This window comes from Accipiter gentilis, chromosome 23 (assembly GCF_929443795.1).
Source record: "Accipiter gentilis chromosome 23, bAccGen1.1, whole genome shotgun sequence".
Lineage (NCBI taxonomy): Eukaryota > Metazoa > Chordata > Aves > Accipitriformes > Accipitridae > Astur > Astur gentilis.
The window spans coordinates 12,344,875-12,370,333 of record NC_064902.1 but is presented as its reverse complement, the minus strand read 5'-3'; the positions used below and the strand labels follow the sequence as shown (position 1 = coordinate 12,370,333).

Here is a 25,459-nt window from a genome sequence, read left to right as displayed (position 1 = left end):
GGGAGCCAAGTCACAGGGTAGATGGCCGAGCCCAGTCTCTGCAATCCTGAGCCAGTATCTTCAGCAGAGCCCTCCACTCCTCTCTAGGGACATTTCAGACGCACAGCGCCCGCTCGGCACTACAGAAGGTTTTGTATGTGCTGAGGGAAGGGGAACCTGCTGCGGTGCCAAATGCCCTGGGTAATTAACCTTCCCACATCACTGATTTTGCCGCTTTATCCCAAACACCAAAGGGGATGAGGCGCCTGCCCCAGGGCATCTCTGCTTTGCAGTCCGGCAGCTGCTCAAGGACACAGGGAACAGTAAAAACACCAAAGGGTGCAAAAAGCAAAGAGGAAAATCCACTCATGGGATATTCACTGAGGGTTTTGACACATGAAAACATCACTTCCAGCTCAAGAAAGAGACCAAGAGAGTAGCTCCTTCTGTGCTGAAGCAGAAGGCCGATTAAAAATGCAGTGCTTGCCACTTTTGACAACCTAAATCACTGCCCTTCCCCACTCATTTAAAAACCCAAGTGGCAGCTCTGCATCTCTGGGCCATACCTTGGTGGCTAATAAGCGGGTCAGGTAGATTTCGGAGACCATCTTGCTGCCCCTGTCGCCCTCCCGCTGGTCCATGTGGTCGTGGTTTTTCACCAGGTGCCAGAGTTTGGTGCCACTCTCCAGGTCAGGGGTGATCATGGGGGTCCGTGAGCGCAGGCTGTCGGGGCTGCTGGCTGTCCGCAGCATGCTCTCTGCAAGCACCGAGGGGAGAGGGATGCTCGTACGTTGCCCATCTCCACCTTGCCACCAGCCCCTCCGCTCCCCTTCCCTCCACTATGGCTTCAGGGCACATCACGGCCATGAAACGGGAGCTTTGGGATCCAGTCTCTGCAGTCACCATGGACTGGGAGCTCTGCTGGGACCGTCCTCGCAGCCTGCTGGGCTTTGTTCAAGCCTGGCTGAGGTACAGGAGCCACAACCATCATGGAAGGGTTTCTGCAGAGGCCTGTCCTGCTCCCAGCACTGCAGGTGCCAGGATTGCAGATGCCTCCTGTGCCAGTCTGAGCTGACCACACTATTCCCTTCCAAACCAAGGCTGAAGTACGCTTGCCAGCACATTCGCTGGAGTCCTCAACTCTGCTTATTTAAGTGCAAAGTGCCTCTGTGCTAATTAGATTTCAAGGGAATAAAAGGGAGGGGATCCCTTAGCAGCAGCCATCTGACACGTCTTTCTCCCCCGAGTCTGACACGTTGCAGAGAGATGGCTCTGAGGGCATCTGCTCCCTCTCCAACACCATAATAAATATCATGGTGCAGGAGAGCTAGGGATTTGGACAACCTTGTTCACGTGAGACACAGTCACACCTGCCCTGTGCCTTGGTCTGCAAGCCCAGCCCAGTGCTCCCTCCCCTGCCTGCACAGCAGAGGATGCCCCTGCACGCTCACCGTATCTGCTGAGGGACTTGGTGAAGGTGGAGGAGTTGGAGATGTTGTATGCCGAGTTCTGCTTGGGTACCAGGGCTACAGAGGAGCCGTCCGTCACCTGGGGGCAGAGATGGCGTGAGCAGGCTGCGACACGGGAGAGGCACAGGAGGAATAGCCCCGCAGCAGGGAGAAACCAGCCCAGGAGGGATGAAGCTACACTGCACCCCACCCCAGGGACATCCACCTCCAGCAAAGGAGACCTACATATCTGCCTCTGTGACAGCTCGGGGGAAGGGGTCAGAACAGGAACACGCCAGAAACTTGGCATGAAAATGGCAAAGTAAGGTCAGAGCAGGGAACAGCCTCTATGACTCCTGGAGATGCCCCATTTAGTGCTTCTTTGAATGGAGGGACCATAAACATGAGGCCCAGGCAGGAAAGTGACTGCAGACCTCCTGGCCATACCCCTGCATGAGCAGCATGGTCTGGAGAGCTGAGCCCAGGCCCTAACCAAGCTGAAGTGGGAGAAGAGATGCTCAAGCTCAAAGCAGCTGGTGACTGCTCAGGGCTCTCCACCACTGACAGCCTTACCTGGTAGTGGGCCAGGGTGTTTAGCCTCTTCCAGTCATTGTCAATCTTTGTGGTGACATCTTCGTCCTGCAGTATGATCCGGGCCATCCTGCCCTGCCGCCACTCTGTCCCCATGAGGGAGAAGGGCTCGTGGTTAGGAAGCGATAGGAGCACAAAGCTGAGGCAAGGGTAGGAGCACGGTCTTGGGCAATAGAGCCCTCCCAGCACCTTCAAACCCCAGGACTGATGACTACCAATATGCTGTTGGGCAAAACCTGTTTCTAAGTACTCAGGGAAAGACAGCATCGATTTGACCCTAGTGACCGTTTCCTTTGCTCCTCTCCTCTTCATTCTCCTGCTCCTCCTTTAAGAATAGACTATTAACACTGTTCTCAACTATTGCTGGCCTCCTTGGACCTCAGCCACCTCAAGCCTGCAATCCAGACCACAGTGAGAGCTGAGCAAGCTCCTCTCCCCACCCTCTCTACTGGCAGGACCCACACTCTCATGCCTGGGGTCCCCACACACAGTCAGTGCCACCAGCACAGCAAAAGTGGACTGGACAAGCACAAATGCTCTGGTCCTGCCAGGTTCCCTCTCCTGTAGGAGATGCGTATTTTCCTGCCTTGAACAGTTTTTTTGGCACTTCTGCTCTTAGTCACATCCCTGCTCCCCGCAGGGAAGTGCTTGGCCTCTCTCTTACCCAGGTCCATGTCTCCGGCTTTGGGTCGCTGGGAATAGGGCACCCCCTTGTAGACAGCGTCCAGCAGCTTCTCTTTCACCTGCGTGATGGTGTCGCAGTTCAGCACCTTGACAGGGATCTCCGGGGCATTCTCGTTCTCGGGATTCACGCAGTTGAGGGTCTGCACAGCGCAAGAGGAGCAAAAAGACTCGAGTGAAAGGTTGTGACATGCTGGCTGCAAGGTCCAAGGACAGGGGGCTACAGCTGTCTACAGGCCATGTCTTCTCACCTCCCAGGCTGCGGCGGAGTTGCAGCCACGACACATTCCTGATCCCCCTTTTCCCCCACCTCACCCCATCACCCTCAGTGAAGGAATCCTGGTCCAGCAAACCATGCGCAACTCACCAAAACCTGTCTAGCCTGAGCAATGCCTGGGCACGCTCCACTCCCCTCCCAACCCCACCCTGGTGGAGATGGAGGTGGTGAAGAACCAGCTGCAGGCTCAGCCAGGGGAAGGGCCTGGCTTATCATTCAGCTGGACAGAGGAGATGGCTCATATGGAGGAAGAAAAGTATCTCTCCATCTCCTGCAGTAATCTCAAGGCTCTAACTTTGATCCCCACCGAACACGAGCTGCTGGCTGCTCCAGGTAGCATGTGCTCAACAGCATCTCTGGCCCCATACCTGTCAGGGCCATGGAGTTTGCTGGGAGAGGCGTGGAGTGGGATTCAGTTCCCGTTTGGCTTTCTCAGCTCCGTGACAAGGGCAAACCTTGCCATGCAAAGGCCCCATTTCTGACCTTAGCTGAGATAGGCACCACACAGGCAAGGACAAGAGGCACCCCACAGATGCCAGAGAGAAGAACAAGAGATAAACCACTCTCTGCAAAGTACTTTGGGTGCCTCCAAGATCTTGTTAAATAGCTGGACCTAGCAGTCCTGGCAAGCACCGGTACCAGTGAGGCTTCCGCTTGCACTAACCAGCATTTTGTAGTCAATCTGCTGCCGGATAAGCTTGTCTTCACTGAGGGAGTAGCGAGCCTCTCCTGTGATGGCATCAATGGGTCCCTTCTCCATCTGCTGCTTGATGGCGCAGTAGAGCATGAAGAGCGGTTCCCCAGCACACTCCTGCGTGACAGGGGATGGAGGAGAGGGAGACAGAGGGGTGAGAAGGTGCCAGGCACCAGCTCTGCCTTTCAAGAACCACCACTGTGGCCCTGCAGCACCAAGCCCCGTATGCGGCTTTATAAAGAGTTTCCAGCACTTGCTCAAGACTGCAAGGGGGTACATGGTAAAATTCATCCCGTGGAGGAACTCATTCTCTCCTTCTAAGCCCACTGGAGGTTGCTGCCATGTCTATCAATCCCTAGGCTCAGCTTCCCAGAGTTTCCAGACACTCCCCGGTGAATTCTGCTCATTCTACAGGCCAAAAATGAACTAAAAAGGTTAAATTCAGGGCTAGTAAGGAGCAAGTTGGGTCTGGGGACTTTGTGTATGAGATATAGCCTATCTTTTGAGCTGGCCCAACCTAGAGATGCCTGTGAGGACTGGACAGGACACGCTGCAGTGGGACAGCCTGGGGGCTCTTGCCCAGGTATCACAATGCGGTTCTGGCATCTGCCAGGATCCCAGTCGCACATGACAGAAGGTCAAAGGAGTTCCTCCATGTGACAACTGGGCACAGCTAGCCAGATCCACTGGGAAGGAAAAGCAAGAGAGCAACTCACTGACAACCCTACCCGGAGTCTCCAGCTCATGGAGGGGACCCGGCAATGAGGTTTCCTGCAGTTAAACCATTTGCCACATATATGTCCCCAGTGCCAAACCCTATAGTCATAGCAAACTTTGCTGCCAGCCAGAGCCACATCAGCATCCATCTCATAGGTGGGAAGAAGGGAGAGGGAAACTGGACCAGACATTTCCCCCAGAGATGCTGGAACTGCAGTGACCCAGGAACAGTAAAAGATCTGGAGGCACCAACCAGCCTGGAGCCATGAATTGGTGTAGGGGGGCTGGAAGTGGACACCCCTTTATCACCCAGCGCCCAAACCTCTCTCCTGAGCTGCATCCCAAGGAGCCCTTCCAGATACAGGCATTAGCCCTAAGGAAGAAAAAAGGGTAAAATGGGAACAGAGGAGAGGGAGAAGTCCCAGCAGATTTTACCCCACTAGCCCTCGCCCCTCCCTCCCAGCCGCCTCACAAATAAATTGTACTTTGGTGCAAAGTGCGACTGCTCTCCCTGTCACCATATGCTGTTAGCATCTCGTTAGCATCTGTGGTAATTAAAGAGACAGCTGCTAACGAGTAGGAACAGGCATACATCATCCCCAGACCTTCCGACAACACGCCTGTCTTTGAAATTATGTTTCATTTGCAAACTTGGCTTCATTAAGTCAGCTTGGAAAAGTGAGAGACCCAAGGTGGGTGCTACGCTGTGCATTACCGGCTGCCCAGCAAGGCGAGAGTGCCAGGCTGTCTGCAAGGTGGTGAGCCCCCGGTGGCTTCTACGGCACCTTCAGCCCACCCCTCCAGCCACGGTGGAAAGACTCGAGTTGTTTCTTTCGGTTGCTTGTAAAAACTCCTCATAGAACTTCCAAGTCTGCAGAAGTGGTGTGGATGGAGGATAGCTTGAAGTGGGGCTCCTGCTCACATCTGGCACAGCTGCTCCCGCCCCAGCCCACAGATTTCACCTTTCCAGCGAGGCATGGTTACTGACCCCCATCCATCTGCAGTTCTGTGCCCACCTCTGGGGATCCCCACTGAGAGAGGTGGCTTCAGCCCTTCCCACACTGGTGGCCTGGTTGTGTTCCAGGCATCACAGCATCACCTCCACTCCTTGGACACCGGCTGGGCTGATGGGGAATAATAAATCTCCTTTTGGATTCATGGTTTAGAGCTGGCCCTAAGGCCTCCCCGGGGGGATGGAGGCATCAGCGGTCCTGGTGATGTGTACATCACTCCTCCAGCACCATGTAGGCTTTTGGGGGCTTCTGCATGCCCCAGGGTCCTGGTGTCCTTCTGACCTGTCGGGCACACTAATGTCAGTCAAAACAGCCCCTCTGCCCTGTCGCCCTGACTCTGTGCATCCTCCACCTTGCAGCCTGGCTTCCCCACCTGTTCCAAATGTGGGTCCTACCCTTAAAATCCAAAACCTCACTCCCAACCTCACCGTCCCCACTGGCTTTTGAGGACCGGGGCCGAGATGCTGATGTGGGTCACAGCTCACTGAGCCACAACAGATGAGGACGGTTTAGGGCTCATCCCTGACAGAGACCAACAAAATGAACAGGGACTGCAGAAACCGGTGCCGGGCAGTTGCCCCGAGATGAGCTCCACTGGGTGAGATACATGAGGGGAGTGCTGAGACGGGGCCGGTCGGCTCCGCGGGTTGATGGAGGGCAGCCTGCCTCCCAAATGCGGCCACGCAAACACCCCCGTGCATGCACGCATCGGTACATTGGGAGCAGGCTGAGGCGAGCCAGCTAACACTCAAACTGTCTTATTGACTAGATCTAGCTCATCAGGCACCTAATATCGTGCATTTTTCAGCACTTGTCTCTATTTATCCCTCTCCCTTTCCCTGGGGTGTCTCATTAAGAGTCTGATAAATGCTACTACAGGGTCCCTGTGAAAGCGCCAGCCCTGGCTGGCTCCCCACGCTGCTGGCCCTGGGCAGGGGGGGCTGTACTGTCCCTGTCCCTGTCCCTCACCCCAGCACATCACAGCCACGCGATGCCAAGCGCCTGGCCCTGCTCGGGGCAGGTTTGCTGAGAGCCGATCTGGCAGCTGGGCACATGTCCACCTGCCTCATTTACATGCACGATTACCGTGGTTTGGTGCAGTTTCCCTGCTGGCAAAGTGTCTACTGTGATACCTCTCCACCTACTCCATGGGTTTCTCCTGCCAGGAGACAGGTGGAAACAGCCCCGTGGGTCTCCTCTGGTGGGACCAACCCAGGAGGTTGAGTGCATCCTCAAGTCTCTTCCAGTCTAACTCAAGTGACCCAAGCGATGGAGTTTCAACCACTTCCCCAGGAGATGATGTCCAGCGTAACAAATCTCACAGCCAGCAGGTTTATCCAGGCACTCCACATTTGTTCCTCCTGTAATGGTGCATCTAGATCAGACTTTTCTCTCCTGCTGCTACCACCCAGAGACAGGAGGTGTTTGCCCCCACCAAAGCCATGGTGTAGCCAAGGACTTTATAAAAAGGCATTGCCCTGGTCCCATCCCCACATTTCTCTCTCCTTCTACTCCTTATTCTCAGACCTGCCCCACACTGGTGATGTGCCCAGAAGCCTCTCCAAAGGGGGATGGGGCTGTACAAGGACAGATGCAGGACAATGGTGGCACATGAGCAGATCCAAAGCAGCTTCTGAACAAGGTGAACATGCCCCTGAACAAGGTGTCACCTGCCCACATGGCCCAGCCCAGCCAGGGACAGGCCAAGGGCATCAAGTCACACACACGAACGCAACGTCCCCAAAGGCCGTGCACTGTGCTTTGCTTGGCCAAAGCACAATCTCATCCACTTCAGGGAGCCCTGAAGGAGTTTATCCACAGCAAGAGCTACTCCTGTCTGTCCCGTTGACCCCGCAGAGCCCAAAGAGCCAACTGCCAGTGTCCTACCTGATCCCACCAGGCACATCCTACCTGATCCCACTGGGCGCTGCCAGTGTGGGGATGGAGGGTGACCCCACTGAGCAAAGACCCGGCACAAAGAAGCGGCAGGAGGTTTGACATCTCCCCGCAATCGGCACAACTCTTCTCCTCTCCCACCCCTGGAAAGCAATCTCCACCGCACACTACAGCTAGATTTTTATAGATACAGGCTATCCCTCAACAGAGGCAAAAAGCCAAGTGCATGTAAGTGATATTATAAATCACCTCTCGTTGACTATCACTTGAGTTCTGCACAGACTCCTGCTCGCTCTCATCTCTCAGCTGGAAATGGTTCAAACCCTCTTTATCTTAATGAGGGATGAAATCCCACAAAAACGGCTGCGTGCCACCCAGCCTCCTGCGCTGACACCAGGCAGGATCCCAAGAAACAGCTCTGCTGACTGACAAACCCGCAGTGGGACCAGAGACACCATTCACCCAACCAGTGTCACACCAAAGCAGCAGCAGGACCAACCCGGGGCTCCATGGGCTGGAGCTGCAGCTGTAACCTGTACAGCCGCTGGTGCAGCTCTAGCAGCTGGAAGCACCAGTGCTGATGGAATAAATGTTCTCCATATGGGTTGGATGAACCAGCAGTAAAAAGAGCCCTTACGCTTTGGCATCCTCTTCTGCTACCCCGATGAAATTGGGAAAAAGGCAAATTCAAGTTAACGGCCTCTGCACCCTTGTGCACACGTGGTGGAGAGAGCTGTGTTCCCAGCTCCATCCCCACCAGGACACTTTTTGGAGAGGAAGCAGCAGCAGAAGTGGAGATGCCTGGGGAAACGACTCTGCTACCACGGAGCCTCAGTGTCAAAGAGATGAAGGAAAAGCAGTGGCATTAAATGAAGAGTGCAGCACATCAAAATACAGCTCAAACAGGCAGAAATATGTCTACAGACAGTCATGTCTACAGAAGGACCAGATCCCAGGGCTTCTTCCTCCCAAGTTACACAAGCAGAGGCAAGAATGGAGGATTGGGGACCACTCCAAAGGGATTCAAGACTCAACTGAGTTGCTTCAGATTTATCCTTTCTCTGGGTACTGTTTTCAGGAAGTTCTCAAACCCACTACATGTTAAGCAATCCTGGTCTGGATTTCATTTCTCAACCTCAGCTACTTCCCCAAAAGGAGACTCAGAATCACTAATCGCATCTCAGAAATCCAAGATGGGAACAGAGGCCTGGGAAGCAATCTCTGCTCCGGAAGGGAGCAGGAGTGCTCAGGACCACGTCAGCCCAGGCTTTGGGTAAAACGCTGCCCATCCCAGCAAGGCGGGAACCACCTCCCTGACCACGCAGGGTTGCCATCCCTTCTCAAACTCACCTTCAGAAACTTGTACAGCAGAAACGTGAACCAATTCGTCAGCATCTTCTCTGCCACTGACTCCGTCCTGTAGGGAAGGCAGATAGCAAAGCCGTCAGCAGAGGATATTAGTCTCTGATCTCGCTCATTGCCACCTCAGCCTTGGACTGTGGTTAAATTAGTTTTGGCTTTAAAAGGTCACATCTGGAAAGACAGGAGCCTCGAAGCAAAGGGGCACAAGCAGACAGCAAAAGCTCTAGCGGAAAGCCTGCCCATCCGCAAGGCTGAGCCACAGCAGCCCCCCAGGAGGTAGAAGCAAATTGGTCTCCAGCATATTTAGAGAACTGGAGAGAGCTGAGCACGACCTTGTCCCATGGGGAGTCTCACCCAGGGGATGACCAGCTTTCTGCTTCTCCCTGGTACCTTCTACTTCATTGAAGTTTGCTTCTTCCATCATGTCCCATTGGAACCAGGCAGCTCCCTCCACAGGAGGATTGTATGAGATACCTAAGCCAGGTAAAAATGTCACCAAACCTACCTCAAGCTCCCCAGTTAAAGCACAATCTGAAGGGAAAAGCTGAAGTTGCCAGGCAAAGTCAGATCCTGGCCCAGATTCCCACAACAGGAGCACCTCCTCCCACATCACCGTGTGCCTGATGTAGCTGGAAGCCCCTCTCCCCACCTGGGAGCTGCTGCTGACTTCTGCTCCTGCAATGCACTCAATACGGCTATTGCCCTGACCCAGGCTCACCACTACTGGGTGACATGGGACTTCTCTGCAACTCCCACAGTAGCCCTTGATCTCTACAGCCTCAAAGCCCACAGTAAAGCAAGACAATCACCACCAATACTGGAGGGATAAAGAGAGTTTTCCCCAGCAGCCTGTGCAAGGTCTGCTCAGAAGAACTGCTGGAGGAGAGGACGCCTGGTTCTTGGCACTCAGCGGTGGTGATGGTGAAGCTTCAGGAGGCCACGCTCAGCACCCTCACTTCTCTCTGTGCCCCTGCCCTTGGGCAGGGATGCAGAGCCCCACAATGCAGAGAGGGCAGCACCGGTCCACTGGCACATGGCCTTGGTTAAAGCCACTGTTGGATTAAGGTCTGGAGACTTTGATCCCAATATGGTTTTGGTCAAACTTATCCCCAGTACTAATTCAGCCAAAAACAAGGGGATTAAAGGAGAAAGAGCAGTGGCTGGAAGGTTAAGCTGTTCTCCATGTACCTTTGGAGCACAGTGCAAAGACACTGTGCCAGGCTTGGGATTTAACCCTTCCCTGCCTGCATGGTGGAAATCCTGGGTCTCTGTGTGTCTCCCCGGAGTGGGGTGGTGATGTAGGAGTTTGCAGGGAACAGTGCTGCAACCACCTGCTCCAAAAGGAGTTTACAAATGGAGCCGTGCCTCTCAGCTTTTGGAGATGCAGTTGAAGGAAGCAGCCAAAACTGCCTTGAGAAAACCTATATACTGCCCCTAGTTCCCTAAAGCCAAATCCAGAGGCCACCATGCTCCAAAGCAGCATGGCAGGGAAGGTCCAGGGGAGTCGCCTGTGTCTGTCTGGGACCATCACCGCACAGCACGTGCGCAAGAGGGAGAGTAGGATCCCACAGGATGGGTGTGAGACATGGTAGGACGTGGGGACCTCGGGGTGGTGGTTCTGCAGCCAGGACATGCTACACCAGCAGAGGAGAGGGACAGCCTGGCACGGAGGGAGCCAAGGGTAACACAGGACCCAGGTGAACCGTGCAGCCCTACAAGGGCAGCTTAACGTGCCTGTCTCTGCACCACAGCCTGGTCTCACTGCCGTAAGATTAAAATTCCCCTTAACACATCCACTTTTTTTAAAGTGGCTTTTGCTTCCTTTAAAGTAAAAATGCCATCCAGCCCCTCGACCCTCTCTGGTTAGGCTTCTTCAGCTTATCCACCCATTAATCATCAGATCAGCCACTTGCAAACGCAGATGCTCCTGAAAGCACAAGCAATACTAATAACCTCAGGGACATGGCTGCATTCATGTTGCACCACAGGAACGGATACAAATGGGTTGACTCAAGAAACAAAACCCAGAAGAAACCTGAACCTCAGAGCCACCAGAAGGAGTTCCACTGCCCGACGGCAATGCCGTGCCCAGCAGATGGGCCAGGAGCAGTTCCTGATGGCCAGATGGCTGGGGTACGAAATTCACTCTCCCAGAGTTTATTCAAGCTGACTCAGGGTCGTATGGTCCCTTCTAAGGCTTTCTCTCGTGCTAATGGGGCTTAGCCCTTTTTACCCTCCCTAGAATAGCACAGCCCTCCTTAAACCATTAGGGATGGTAATACCTGAACCTGCAGGGGAGGGAAGCCTTCCTGCGCCTGCTGGGTTAAGATTAATCCATCAAGAGAAAAAAAAAGGGAGAAGGAAAGGGACATGGGGAGGAAGCCAAGGGAGGGATGGACTGAAGCTATTCAGCAGACATCCTCCCCGGCCCCAGACCAGGTCCTTTGCTGACAAGCCTGTAACACTCGTCTGAAGTGCCACTACCCGAGCTCCTGCGGATGTTTGTCTTTATCCGAAATAGAGCCAGATGCCACAGCAATGGGGGGATTATCCAGTAACAAAATAATAAATAACAGCTCTCCCCAGTTAGATCACTGTTAATCCAGTTGCCCTGGGCGGTAAGCACACTCTCACGCCCAACAGCAGGGCTAATCAAAAGGATAGAGAAGCACAGCCCTCAGCACCACTCGGTCCACACCGTGGCTGCGGGAAGAACAAAGTCTCTTCATTGAATATTACTCAGGGAGGCACAAGCAAGGTACTGGCCGGGGGACTTCATCCCTGTCCTAAGCCTCCTGCAGCTCCACCTGCAATGGGCCCTCAAGCTCCGTGGCTGGGCACCGACAGTCCTCGGGCTGCCGGCTCTTGCCGCACTGGCGCAGGCTGGGCTCTGCCCCTGTGTCACTCCCACAGCTCAGCCATTGCAGCTGCTGGCCTCCCCGCACTGCCTTTTATTTATATTTTATTGATTTACTTCATTCCGGAGTTTTGCTCCGATGGCAGCGGCTTCATGATGCTCTGAGAGACCCAGGAGCTACAAGTGCAGTTTAAATATTTCAGTGAAGCCTGGTGTTGTGGAGGGACAGTAAGAAGGGAAGAGGCTAAGGATGCACTCGGGGAACAGAGATGGGGTACAGGGGTCAGCACCTCCAAGACCCGGGTACCCCTCTCCCGGCCAGCCACAGGTCTGCACTGCAACCCCTCTCTGGCACATTGCGAATGAGGTGCTTTGAGAAATTAAGGGCACCCTTGTAACGTGATGACTGAAGCAGAGGAAGTAAGAAAGCAATGTGCCTAAAGAGACCAGCCAAGGGAAGGTAGCAGGGATGTAACTGGGACAAGCTCGCATCTGTGCCTTCTCCAGGCATCTCCCCAGGGCCAGGCACACAAAACCCAACAGGGTTTGTCTGGTCTGGCCATGCCACGAACACTGGTTGATGCTTGAAAGATGCTCTGGTTTTCTTGAGCTTTTCTGCTGACTTGCCAGCCCCGTGGCTCTCAGCCGTCCCTGCATATCCACTGGAAGCTGGTGGCACCGGGCTGATGGAGGCGGACATGGGGAGGCACGGTACGGTGTGCGAAGGGAGAAGATGGCTCTGAGGGCCTCAAGCTGGGCTGGTGGAGCTTATTAATTGTTTTTGTTCAGCACTTGGTGTACCTTTCAATATTCATCAGCCCGTGATGAAGGAGAGCTCAGAGCTATCGTTAAATATTGATGGGCCAGGCAGACTCACGGCAGGGCTTGGCAGGCTGCCTCCTGCTCGCGCTCCCCCCCCAGCCCCGGCGAGACTCCCAGCTTGCGAAGATCCGCTTGGCTTTCCCAGGAAAACCCCCACGTGCCCGGAAAGGTGGGCAAGCCCGAGGAAGCAGCGAGGAAGGGAGGACTCCTGCCTGCTGCCAGCCCGTGGAGGCACCCGTGCAGCAAGGCAGCCTCCAGGCAAGGCAAGAGCTGCCCCACGTGCTGAGAGGTGTGGGGGACCGCCTGGTCACCTGGAAAAGGGAAGGAGGGTGGAAGCATCGCGGCAGAGATACACAACAGCGCCTGACACCAGCATGCATCCTCCCCGCACCAGCCTATGCAGCCAGCAGCTGCCAAGCATCTTGCTCCCTCTTTCCCAGACAACATGAACCTGCACGGGCCAAACCAGAGCAAGAACATCCCATGGGCGACTCCTGAGTTGGCTGGGTCCAGGTGGTCCCACATCCCCCTCATACTTGCACGCAGACAGGCCAGAAAATGCTTGACCACAGACCCGGTGCCGACACTGCCACAGCCAACACCAAAGGCATCACTGATGGCATCCCTAAAGGCCACCAGCTTGTGTCCACATGCTCAGAAGAGACTGGGCACTGTCCCACAGCTCTGACCTCTTGGATGGACACTCACCTCCGCAAAAGCAGCTTGGGGTGGTTCTTACTCTCCAGGTTCTTCTCAATGAGGTCGGAGAGGAGCTGCTTCAGCACGCCTGTGGCATACTCCATCTCACCCTGCAGCGCTGTCATGATGAGGGAGGCCACGTTGCCACGGTCCCGCATGGAGAAGCTCCGCTGAGCCTCCAGAGTGCGGATGAAGGTCAGCAAGAAATGCTTCTTGTTCAGGAGCTGCCCAAAGAGGGTCAACGACTTCTCCACATTTGCCTGGACCTGCAAGGATAGAGCAAAGCTGGGAGATGGGCTCAAGTGGGAGGGCAATGAGAAGGTGGTTGGGCTGCACAAGATCCTGAATTCACCCTCATCCCCCAAGAGGAAAGGATGAAAAAGGGTCAAAAAGCAGCTGGATTTGCTCTCTGCGTACTACCAAACTTCCTCTTTGGTGATCAGCCTGAGTTCCCTCCAGAAGTATCATCTGATTTGTAATATCTCAGCATCGGGTTAACACAGTCTCGGGTCATCAGTGTATATATATATACACACATGCTTCCATACAAAGACTCTCACGCATGTGCAGGCACATACACGCACTTCCCTCTCATAAACAAACTCTTTTCCTCTCTCAAACACACACACAAATTACCATTTTCAATTTCAGCTAACAAGCAGCTCAATTCCCACCCAAGACACCACAACACATGCTTTGGGTATTGCACAGAAAGCAAATAAAGCCATAACCCTGAGCTCCGCTGGCAGCAAACCTGCCTGGTTTTGGGGGGCTGCATTTCAGACAGGGAAGCAAATAGCAGAAACTTGGGTATGCCCCACTCCTGACCACAGCCTGAAATATTGCCTTTCCTCTTGAGACATTTGAAGGTGTATTTCTGGCCACACCTGGCTGTGTAGGACTCAGCAGGGACTAGGCTGAGATGCTTTCATTCCTGCGCTGCCATCGTCAGCCCAGCTCTGGTCAGCCCTGACCACATTTCTTATCAGAAATGAACATTTCTACAACACAAATGTTTTCCCATTAGAAAAGATGGTTTCCTCTGAATAAAAGCCTTGCTGTGGTAAAACGTCAATTTTAATGATTTCCCCCCCCCTTGCCTTCCTGATTGGGAGAATAAGTGAAAAATTTCATTTCATGTTGATATTTGGAGACAAAACAACACTTTTCATTTCAAAACACCAACTCAAAATGAAGAACAGGGTTTTGACACATCAAGTCATTTCACTTCAATCAAAACTTTGGATCTGTGCTCTTCGGTTCAGCAAAACTCCTTGCGGTTGTAACTTCCTCCCCCCAAACGCTCTTTGCCACTGGACAAAAACCCTTTTTACCACCCAGTCCTTCTCAGTTCTGTGATACGAGCCCCCAGGTGCCACTGTCACCCTCATCGCCCAGGCGAGCGGGGACATCTGCCCCAGAGCATCCCAGAAGGGCGATGGGGGAGTGACAAACCCTCTCTGCCCCCATCCTCGGGGTTCCTCTTGCGGGCACCACGCAAGCAAGCACATGGCTCAATTTCCCTTAATGCAGGTCAGAGGATAACATCCTGCTAGGAATAGAAATGCTTTAAATTATGTTTTCCCGGAATCCCTCCCTCCAGCCTACGTGGGGACCTCGATGCAATGATGCTGGTAACTCGGGCAGATGCCTGAGGTTCAGCAGCATCGGCTGCTCCCTATGGGGACACAGAGATGCCAGTTGATTCCTCAGCATGGGAAGACCCGAGAGCCAGCTGGAGCACAGCAGCTGCGCTGGAGACCTACCAGACCCACCAGTAAAACTGGGGCAGAGGGAGACGTGCTGCATCCCCACTCCTGTGTGTTGCTGGTGCTTTTGCAGCCAAGACCAGGCAAAGGAGACCATGGAATGAGAGACTTTCTCCCTTCAGTGGAGAAGGAGGATCTCTAATAAGATGAGAAATGGGTCCTGCCCAACAGTGACCATCCCACTGGAGCCTTGGCAGGGAGCACAGGAGGACGTGAAACTCCCATCACAAGCAGCGTGGCAATGCCTGAGCCCCCCCATGCCTGTCACCTCCCCGGGCCCCCACGTTTAACTTGCTGATCATTAGCAGAAATAAATGAACAATACTGAATTAAATATTTAATCAGGCTTAAATTCGCACAAAGCAAAAAACCTCCCCCCCAAAACCTAAAGAGAAAGGGAGCTGGTACTGACTGCCTGATGCTCACTGCGGATTAGCGTGTGCGTGAGCAAGTGCCGTTTCCTCCCGTCACTTGCAATAGCTAATGTTACACTCTGAGTAAAAAGACAAATAAAAGCAAACCTGATTAAATTATATGACGCTTACACAACTGTAGTTGCTTTATTTAATCTCTTTGGGGGATATTTTTTTTTTTTTGCTCCTTTGCAACTTTAACCCCTTATTTCCCAGGCCAGGCTGAGCTGGCGTGCTCTCTGCAGTGGGATGTTTTGAATTAGGAGCTGGAAGCAGATGAACTCCCACCCAGCCTGCCATGGCCAAAGCAAAATTCCTCCTCCGATACCTTTTTTGATACCCTTTCCACCCTGCTCTCTTTAGGGAAAATCCTTAAGAGCGAGAGCAGAGGTGAGAGGAGAGCCAGGCGTTTGCACAGACAGGAAGGGCTGTGCCCCAGGGAGGGCTACGTTCATGCCTGCTGCGGCTCCGAGCATCCGGAAACCCGAGCTGCAAGGGGAAATCCATGGAAACGGGGTCCCTGCCGCCCTCCGGAGCTGGGATTAGGGACCAGGGAAAGAGAGCAGGCAGAGGGCCAGGGCCCTGTGTTGTAGACGTGCTGGCGTACAACACCAGCACGTGCATTTGCAGTTGGTAAGAGCTTGTTGTGTTGTAATTAGTGACCGTGCATCTTGCACCAGGGCCAATTACTTCGCCTAAATACATTGTGAAGCCCACGTCGACATTAATTACTGTGCCGGGTCAGCAGCGAGGGGAAGCTAAGGTCAGCTCCCCTCCTTTCTCTAATCAAGAGTGGCCTCGGCAGCCCAGCAAACGAGAAGCCAATTGCTGTGTGATTGCACGCACTAAATTAAACAGACTTGGGGAGGCCGGGAGAGCAGAGGGAGTTGGTTTGGGGAGCAGGGAAAGGATGCCAAGGATGGGTTCTGCATGGGGAAACGGAGCCAAGCAAGCAGGCGATGTTGGACAAGCCTGCTAGAAACGAGCGGCCGGTCAGGCATCAAACAAACCCAATTGAATAAAGCAAGTGCTGTAGAAAATGACAGCAGCAATGATATTAATATAAATATTGATATTAATGTCAGAGAGCGCAGTAACCATTCGGCAGCCGTTCCACATTTGCGTCGGCTGCCATGCAGCGAGATGCTCTTTGCCGCACCGGGCCGGGCCAGCCTCTGACCAAGGCATCTCTCCAGCCCTACGCTTGGGGCACGGGGACTCACGCGGGGGATTATGCAGAGGCACATCCCCATCGTGAAACGCTACAGAGACAGACAGAACCACACCTCCATCTCCTTCAGCACGGGGTGGTCTTCTATCCCTGGGAAGAGAACCCGCATGGCGTAGGTACGGTAATCCAGAAAGGGGATGCCAGCCCCGTCCAGGTCGTTGGTCAGCTCGTTAATGTCAGTCTGCAGCTCAGCGAAGGCTGGGGTGGGAAAAGCAGAATTAAGCAACGCATTCCAGAGTCCCAGCACGCAGCATCAGCACCCAGCCTCCGCCACACCCCCCAGCACCCCATGGGTGGGACCTCCAGGCGTAAATCCGCTCCGCAACCCTCCCCGCAGCAGGCTGCGATCACTGTCCCCATCTCACAGATGGAGAAACTGAGCTGCGGAGGGTGGGGAAGACTTCCCCAGAATAATTCAAGTGGCAGATTTGGGAACAGGACAGCTGGGTACAGGGGGGCTCAAATCCCCCCTGCTTAGCACTCGCAGCCTCCCAGGGATGCTGCGGGCAGCAGGGAACAGCAAGACTTGAACAAAGCCAGAGCTTCTGGGGGAAAATGTTAGCCTAAACCACAAGAATGTCCTCATTTCTTTTTGACCTAAATACTACTCGAAAGAAGAGCTTGAACACACCCACCCCAGCACCTCCCAATCCAAGCAGAGGCAGCGGCAACTCCCAGGGGAACGTGATGCTGGGGAGGGAGGGGGGGGTCCTGAACCTTTAATTGCACCTACAGGGAAAAGCTGACGGGAGAGGAGTCCTAGAGATGCACCAGGGAAAGGGGTTGCGGGGGGGGGAGAAAACCCTCAGAAAAATCAAATTAACGGCACTTTAAAGGGAGCTGAAAGCCAGGCAGAGGACTGCAGGCTCGTCAGCCTGATGAGAAAAAACAAACCGTCAGCTTGAAAGGCATGCTATCTTATCTGTAACTAGTGGGACTAGAAAAGAGAAAAGGCAAGGAAGAGATTGTGCCTTTTAATTAAAAGCAGATCCTTTTATCTGCCAGCTGTGGAAGACAAGACACCATCCCCTCCACCAGCTCCCTCCCCTCTCCCTGTCACCAGTGCCATCCACAGGCATGTGTAGCGATGGGGATTTGGGGGAGCAAAGGGTTTTTCTTTCTTTCCCCTTTTTATTATCTTGTTTTCGGTGCCTACTCCATCTGCAGCACCCAGGCTGGTTGTGGCTGTGGCTGGCAGGGTCGGGGCCTCGGGAGCCAGCTCAGGGGGATAATGGGCAATTAGGTTTTATCAGCAGGATCATACAAGGAATTCTGTCCAATTTCACAGCATCCGTCCGTCACATAATGAGAGACCGACTGCGTGCTCACAGGCAGCCCTCACTACCCTCCTTGCTCTCTTTTCTCCCATTTGGAGAAATGGAGGGGTATTTCTTAACTGGAAAAATCCCCAAATCCCACCCAAAATGAGTTTGCTTTCTCTGACAAAGCAGCTTTGCCCATTCCCATTCCCTCTCTGGAAGGCAGCAGGGAAAGGGTGGGAGCATGCTGAGCCTCGGGACTGTACAAGACCCTCCAAGACCCCCACGTTCACAGCACAGGGACCCCTCACCCTCTTTGCATTCCAGGGCCACCCTGGACTCCAGGTTGTCCATTTGCAGCTGGAGGCGTTTCAGGGTGCGGTCAGCATCCCGGGACTTGCGTTTGTAGGCGATGAGGACAATGATGATGATGAGGAGGAGCAGACCACCCCCGCCGCCGATCCCTATGATGGCAGGCAGGGTGAGCAGGCTGTCCGAGTAGATCTGCAGTGTCCCTGGGGAGAACTCAAACCCTCCAGCCTTGATCTGCACCATGGTGGGAGAAAAAATGGACCTGGTGTCAGGGGGCATGTGCCCAGGGCAGCCCTCCCCACCATGCCCACCGTGCCGGGAACTGGGGGATGACTCCCAGCCCGGGGGAGGAAGGATGCAGAAAAACACAGGGATGGCAGGAGCTGGTCCGGAACAGTACGGTGCGCTTTAATGGGATGCAGGACACACGCTGCCAACATGCGCGCAGAGCAGGCAGAGTTTGATGTCTCATTCAGACAACATTACAGTAACAGATGGGATGTGAAGCAAGTTCCCCCACGGGTGGGGAGCCTGGGGGGGCCGTGCTGGGTCCCTTTCAACCTGGCGGGGTCCTGAAGCACGAGAACCACTCCGCTACAACCCCACAAACAAAGGAGCCTTCCTTACGGCGTGAGCCACCACCGGAGGGAAGGGGTGGGAACTGCCCCCCGCCTTGGCACTGGCTGTGCCTTGGCACCCAGCAGGGAAGGGAGGTTGCTGGCAGGGCCAGCCAAGGCCACCCAGGGCACAGGAATGCCTGGCTGAGCGTGCCAGGGAGGGGACAAAGTATTTGGTCCTAGCAAATTAGGGAGAGCAATGCCCAGGAACAGGAAGATAGCTCCTGGGGATGCTCCTGCACGTGCACTGGCTATCCGGTCCTCAGCTGAGGACGAGCACACAGCAGGGCCAGTGTCAGGATAAAGAATGAACCTCTGTGACACATGGGACATGAGAAGCAAAGGTACCAGTGTCAGCATTTACCGTGACTTTGTGCTGGCCAGTGAGGTTGGGGGACTCGCAGAGGAGCTGGGTCTCCGAGACGGTCAGGGTGCAGGGAGTGTCTCCGATAAGCACCGTGTAGTTCAGGCGGGAGTTACCAGCAGCTGGCGGGAGCAGGTTCCTGCCCTTTGAGGGAACAAGGAATGAGATTGTCAGTTCTCGTGCAATGGGGAATGCTTTAAAAAAAAACAACATAAAGCAATTTGTGCTCTCGCAGTGCAGGACTTAGCCGCAGGAGAGACAAAAAGCCACCTCCACAGAGGGACATGTACCTATCCCTCTGCCCCCAGGGGCATGCTGCCTTACCTTGAGGATGAGGGGAGAGCTGGGCTTCAGCTCCAGCATCCCCGTGGGGCTAAGCGGCTCGAAGACAGGGTCTGGATAGTAGACGAAGTTGGTGGTGTTGATGATTAGCAGGGCCTGGACGTTATCCATGATGAAGCCGATCTCATCTGGGCGGTCACCGACCTCCGGAGGGCTCCGCACGGGGTTGTCGATGGAAGGCGCGTAGCACACCATGGTGGTGTCATTGTAGACAGTGCAGTTCTGCAGGAGGCACAGACCGAGGTCAGACCCAGCTCCTGACAGGGAGGTCAGGATCAGACCCCACAAGGATCTCCTGCAAGCAGTGGTTCTAGACAGGAGGTTTAGACTTGGGATCTCCTGTCCTGTGCTGTTACATCAACAGGTGCCACATCCCGCCCTGGGGCAGAGAGACTCCTGTCTTCAATGGATGTGCGAGGGGTGGCAGGTGGGAGCTCGCTGGGGATGGGCTCTTCCTGCCACTATCCTGTAGACATCCCACAAACCTCCCATTGGTTTTGCACACACTCAGATCTCAGTCCTCTCCTGGCAGCATCTGGCCAGAGGCTTTGCAGGGAGATCGGTGCCTCCATTTGGGTGGTAGCCCCTGGACCTCAGTCCTTCCATGTCATCACACCTGATGAGCAAGGGATGCGCTTTCTGCCCTGCGTTGCAGAGGGACGGCATCCCTCCTCCTTGTGCTCTGCCCCCAGCCCCAACCAGCACCACTTACGTTCTCTCTTTCAGAGCTGCAGTACTTGGCCCGGATCCTGGGCTCTTTGATGGTGGCCAGGTTGGTGCCGGTCACGGTCAGCAGCGTCCCACCGCTATGGAGACAATGGGTTAAGAAAGGCAGCTTGGCACTGGGTCCCCACTTCTGGGAGGGCAGCACCCATCCTCACCAGCCAGATGCCCATCTGCCCCAGCCTGGGTGAGCCACAATGCCCCCAGGACCTCGTATCCCGCCCAAATGTCACCATGGCTGGCAGGATCTGTCATGTACCACTGCCAAATCATCTCAGCTGACCCAGGGGCCAACTAGAGATATAAAACCTGCTAATTAACACTAACATCCCACCCTGTGTCTGGGTTTGGGGTCTGAAGGCAGCTCCCAAGCTAAAGGAGACCCAGGTGCCCACAACGGAAAAGCATCCCAAGGAGGAGGTCCTTTCTGCCACCCCCTTCTCCACCACGCAGGCAGCGGGTGGCAAGGAAGGCTGAGCCCTGCTGGGTTTTCTCCACGGCTTGGTGTTAAAAACCCTGCGGTCCTGGAAAGCTCGGCCATACCCCTGGGGAGCTCGCTCCTCATCAACACCCTGGGGAAGGTTTCCCTTGGCACTAGCTCTTAATGGATTCCTTCGCCTCCTCTCCAGCCAATTCAAACCTTTTAGAAAAATATGTAAACATTTCAAAAAATCCCCCGATGGGAAATATTTTAATTTTATTTGCCGCCGCCAAATGTCAAGCTGAAATTACGCAGATCCAAAGCACTCTCTGGTCTTGCCCCCTGCCAGGCTAAGCACTGCAGGCCAGGAGTTAGCAGGGCCTCGGTGCCAAGCCATTGCTCACACTCCTCTCGCCACATCTCTGGAGCACGGCCCGGCGGCTATCACAGCAGTGCTGAGATGTACCCGTCAGGGAGGGGGGGGACCCATGCGGAAAACAGCCCCCCACATGTCCCAGAAGCTCCAACAATTCACCTGTTGATGCTCCACTCGGGATCGATCTTCTGGATGGTGGGGTCCTCCGTGTAGTTGTACTTCACCTCCGGGTTGCTCAGCTCTGCCCGGTTGATGTTGATGAGAATGGGAGAGCCGCCGGGGGTGTGACCAGGGGGGGTCCTGCACCGGATCTCGCGGGCGCTTCTCCTGGGGCAAAAACGCGCGACCCATCAGTGCCCGGGCAGGGGGGAGGCGAGGGCGGCCGGAGTCGGCCGATGCTGCCCATGAGGCCCCTGCCTCTCTCCCCTTCTGAAACTGCCGGGGTGGGGGTGAAGGGAGAAAGAAGAAAAAAAAAGAAAATAAAACCAAGAACTGAAACAAAAGGCAGCCGGGAAAGGCTGAGCAGCTCCTGAGCGTTCCCATCGTGCGGCTGCTGCAAACAGCAGCGATTAGGGCTGATAACCAGTAATTACCGCAGGAAAATATTTAAAGAGCCGCTCCATTATCATCCCTAATCTAAAAATTATCCACTTCATGCCTCAGGGCTTTGTGCTTTTAGAGAAAAATCTGCTCCTCCTGCAGCCTCTGACACACAGAGGTTTTTGGGGGAAGACACCTCCGGCCGCAGATGGGGCTTGGCTCCCGGGGTCCCTCCTGGCTCCCCAGCAGGGGCTCCTGGCTGCTGCTCTACCAGGGGGTCCCGCTGCCTCCGGAGGTGCCCGGTGCCCATCCTCCACCACCCTCTGTGCCCCTCACCATGAAAAAGCACAAGGCCGTCCTCCAATGGTCACAGAGACGTTGCTGCCGGCATTGAGGTGGCTGCCTTCGATGGCGATCCAGGTGCCACCAGAGAGAGGACCCCGGGCTGGGACCACACGGGAGAAAGTGGGAGTCTGCCAAAGGAAAAGAGTATCCCTGGTGTCAGACAGGCTGGGGACCGAAACCCGTGTCCCCAGGTAGCCCCGAGCAGGTGACAGGGCCACAGAGGAGAGAGACATGTGGGACAGTGGCAGGGCATGGTGCTAAGGGCTGGCAGTGCCAGCAGGACCGCGGGGAGGCAGAGCAGTGGCTGTCTTGGAGAAATTCAACCAGCATGACCCAATGCCTGCCCAGAGCATCCCCACCTGCCCTCTGGGGAAATGATGGCCGATTTTCTGATTCGCCTGGAAAACCACCCAAAACTGCCCGGCATCACCTCCCTCCCATGGGACTTGTCCCCCAGCACGGGACTTACCACGAAGGTGAAGCTCTTGGGGGACGTGGCCCGGTAGCTGGGTGAGCAGTCACGGATGCACACTTCTACCCGCGCCTCATGGACCTTGCTCGGGCTGGCATCTCCGATTTCACACACGATCCTAAGGGATGCGAGGAAGAAGCTCTCAGTGTCCTGGCACTGAGACGCTCCCTGTGTCATGGTGGGAACCGGCTTTGGGAAGGGACAGATCTGACACCAAATAAAGGTCTCAGGTGCCAGCAGGTTCATGAGAAACCAAGGTGGTGGCTGTTGGCACTGCCAGCCCTGGGGGAGCTACCCCAAAGCCTTTAGGCTCCTCCCAGAGCAACCACAACCATCAGGTACTTCTCTCCCTGTTCAGCCCAGTCACCTCCATCTCTTCTGCAGCCATGGGCAGTATTTGAACATCAGCACCCCCGTCCCCAACCTACCAAGGCGATCTGGAGCACGCCCACCCCTCACCAGGCACTTACTGCTCAGCGCTGATGTACTCGCTCTCGATGGGGATGCACATCACTTTGCCGACTCGAACGCCCCAGCGAACATCTTCAAACTTCAGGCCCAGGTTCTCACCGGTGATGGTCAGACGGGTCCCACCTTGCCTGGGGCCGGTCTCAGGGAACAGCTAGGAGAAAGCATGGCCCATCAGCCAAGGGAGAACAGCCGCAGGAACACCTCGCTCAGGCAGGCTGCAGCCCGGTCAGCCGCGGGGTGTGTGTTACTCCCCTAAGAGCAGCGAGGAGCAGATGGGTGATGATAAATGCCAGCGCATCTGTAAGGAGCCCACAGAGTGGGAAAGACCTCCCAAATGACAGCCGCAGCCACAGATTCCCCCAGGAACAAGCCAGGAGATGCCAGATGTGTCCAAACAGAGGGCTGGGATTTGGACACCCTGCTGCAGACAGAGCTACCTCGCAGGTGACAGGGACATGGATGGGGAGGAGACAGGGCAGCATCAGCCACAGCTCCAGCTGAGCCGATGAGGAAGCACGTGGATCTGCCTGGCTTTTGGCCAGGTCCCACATACCGAGGGATGAGGTGCCTATGTCCAAGATCTCCTCAAAGGACAAAGCACCTCTAACAGGTCCCTGCACGACAGGCACGGGGGAAAACTATTTCTCTCTGCCGGCAAACCCTGTGCTGAGGCCAGCTAGGAAGGGAGGGGACCTCACCCCGGTGCTGTGCCTCATTTACCAGGATGATGCCCAATAAAGTGAGCAGGTGTGGCCTGACAGACGGCGGTGGGATGAGGGATGAACAGAGGTGCAGGCCCACCGCTGCCTCTAACCAGGCAATTACAGGCAGTTTTACATCAGCGCTCACCGGCCCCAGGGCCCAGCACCCACCTGCAGCACTAACTGGGATGAATGGCAGGGCTGTGCGCCCCGGCTGGGACGGGGTTGGGTCCCCAGTGATACCAAGACAGAGCAGGGGAAAAGGCAGCTGCAGGCGGCCCATGAGGGAGAGAGTAATGTAGGCTGGGTCAGTCCAGGAGGATGGTGCATCCTGACCCACGAAAAGGGACCATTTTGTTGCAGGTGTTTCCCTCCTCCGCTCACGCTCCTGCGGCGCCGGCAGAGATCCCCCTCTAGCACCGGGAGGCATCTCTGCCAACGCAGCCCAGCGCCTGGACAGGCTCAAGCTACAGCCATGCTCACGCTGCGACCAAGCACGTGCGAGCTCCTTGCATTCCTGGCAAATCTCGGCGGCTGCAACCCTGGGGCCTGAGCCAGCTGGAGTCTCCTCCTCCTCCTTTTCCTCCTCCTGGTGCAGGGCTCGCTCCTGCACATCACCCCCGCAGCGAGGAAAGGCGGGCGAGTGGAGGGTGGGAAACGTGCAGCAGCGGACATTGGCCATATCCCCAGCCCCTGTGGACCACACGGAGCCGGGGGCTGTTTCTGCACAGTCGTGCCACAGCCATCGCCTCTGGGGTTAACAACTGTCCTCCGGATTCACACTGGGTTGGTTGATCACCTTCAGCACACACAAATGGGGGCAGTCGGTCCACCCTGCACACATGCAGCCTGTGGGACTTGTCCCAGGCCAGCATCAGAGCCAGGACCGGTGCCTGGGACCCCAACTCCCACCGAGGCAGCCACAACTCACAATTTACACAGCAACAAAACCCTCCAGGGCTGTGGGTAACTGCTGTTTGCCTAAACCCAGCTCAGTCCCTGCCCAAGTCTGGGATCGGAGCTTGTTATGGCAGCTGCAGCCAGCATCAGGTTGGGTCTTCCCCCTAAATCGAGTTCCGCTGGGGCAGCTGGCAAGAAGCAGCTGTTTGTTTGGTGTTTCTGAATGAGTGTTAAAAGCTGCTCCAGCATGTTCGATTCCTCCTCCTCTGCAGCACAGCTGACAAGGGCCACGCGTTCGGGGAGAAACGAGTCCAGGAATGAAATGACATTGTTGGCCACCCAGTGCGGGGAGGTCATGGCTAAACAAGGTGTGCGGGAGGAGGGTGCTGAGGAGAAGAGCAGGGGCTGCTCGAGCCTCCCCTTTCCCCCCTCCACCTCCAAACCCCTGGCCCTGACAAACACAGCCACTTTTCTGCTAATTTGTTACACAGGGTCCTTTTACATCAACAAGCAAAGGGCTCTGGTGGGCACAAGCACTGGGCTCACGGTTCCCCATTCCCAGGGGAAGGAATATCGCTCTGAGAGCCACAGCCAGCGCTGGGCAGGACCCCACAGAGGTTTGGAGGGGCCTCGTCCCCAACACCGACCAACAGGTAAGTGATTTCTTCACTCCAAAGGTGAAGAATCATGGTCACCTTCCAACCCAGTCTCATCACCCATGAAGATACCTGCATCCCAGTTGGCTGGGCAGGAAGGAGGCTCCAGGTTCTCCTAAAATTGCTGTAGGAGACTTTTCCTACACCATCCCATGCTGCCCTCTCTGCACCTGGCTGCTCTCTGGACCATTTCCAAGCCTGCCCACAGCCCGGGGTGTGGGACAGGGGTTGTGGGAAGCAGCAGGCAGGCTGCCGGAGGAGCACCACACCGATAGCTACACACATCCACGCCGACCACCAGCTCCCAGGGCGCTAACACAGAGCAGCGCCAAGGGCAAGCCCACCTGCTAACAGATCTGTTTCTGCTGCACCTGCAATTACCGCAAAATTTCATCATGATTCAGGGCAGAAGAGCTGCTACCGAGGCTGGAGACCACCAGCTGCTGGGAAGCTGCTGAGCGGTGTGTGTGCAGACGCCTGCAGCCCTAGCCATGCAAGCACAAGAGGACAG

General features: G+C 55.3%; 1 protein-coding gene across 3 annotated transcripts in view; it reads right to left on the bottom strand.

Annotated features, from left to right (window-relative positions):
* PLXNA1 (plexin A1) overlaps nt 1-25,459 on the bottom strand; it is a 122,379-nt gene that overhangs the window by 10,366 nt on the left and 86,554 nt on the right. For all 3 annotated transcript variants that reach the window (XM_049826526.1, XM_049826524.1, XM_049826525.1), the window contains exons 13-28: nt 22,691-22,842; nt 22,218-22,338; nt 21,740-21,876; nt 21,023-21,190; nt 20,056-20,149; nt 19,326-19,565; nt 19,002-19,145; nt 18,020-18,254; nt 16,505-16,647; nt 13,046-13,302; nt 8,647-8,713; nt 3,641-3,787; nt 2,683-2,842; nt 2,001-2,104; nt 1,431-1,527; nt 546-736 (exon numbers count right to left, since the gene is read on the bottom strand). In XM_049826526.1, the coding sequence (XP_049682483.1) occupies nt 546-736; nt 1,431-1,527; nt 2,001-2,104; nt 2,683-2,842; nt 3,641-3,787; nt 8,647-8,713; nt 13,046-13,302; nt 16,505-16,647; nt 18,020-18,254; nt 19,002-19,145; nt 19,326-19,565; nt 20,056-20,149; nt 21,023-21,190; nt 21,740-21,876; nt 22,218-22,338; nt 22,691-22,842 (2,457 nt within the window). The remainder of the gene's footprint in view (nt 1-545; nt 737-1,430; nt 1,528-2,000; nt 2,105-2,682; nt 2,843-3,640; nt 3,788-8,646; nt 8,714-13,045; nt 13,303-16,504; nt 16,648-18,019; nt 18,255-19,001; nt 19,146-19,325; nt 19,566-20,055; nt 20,150-21,022; nt 21,191-21,739; nt 21,877-22,217; nt 22,339-22,690; nt 22,843-25,459) is intronic.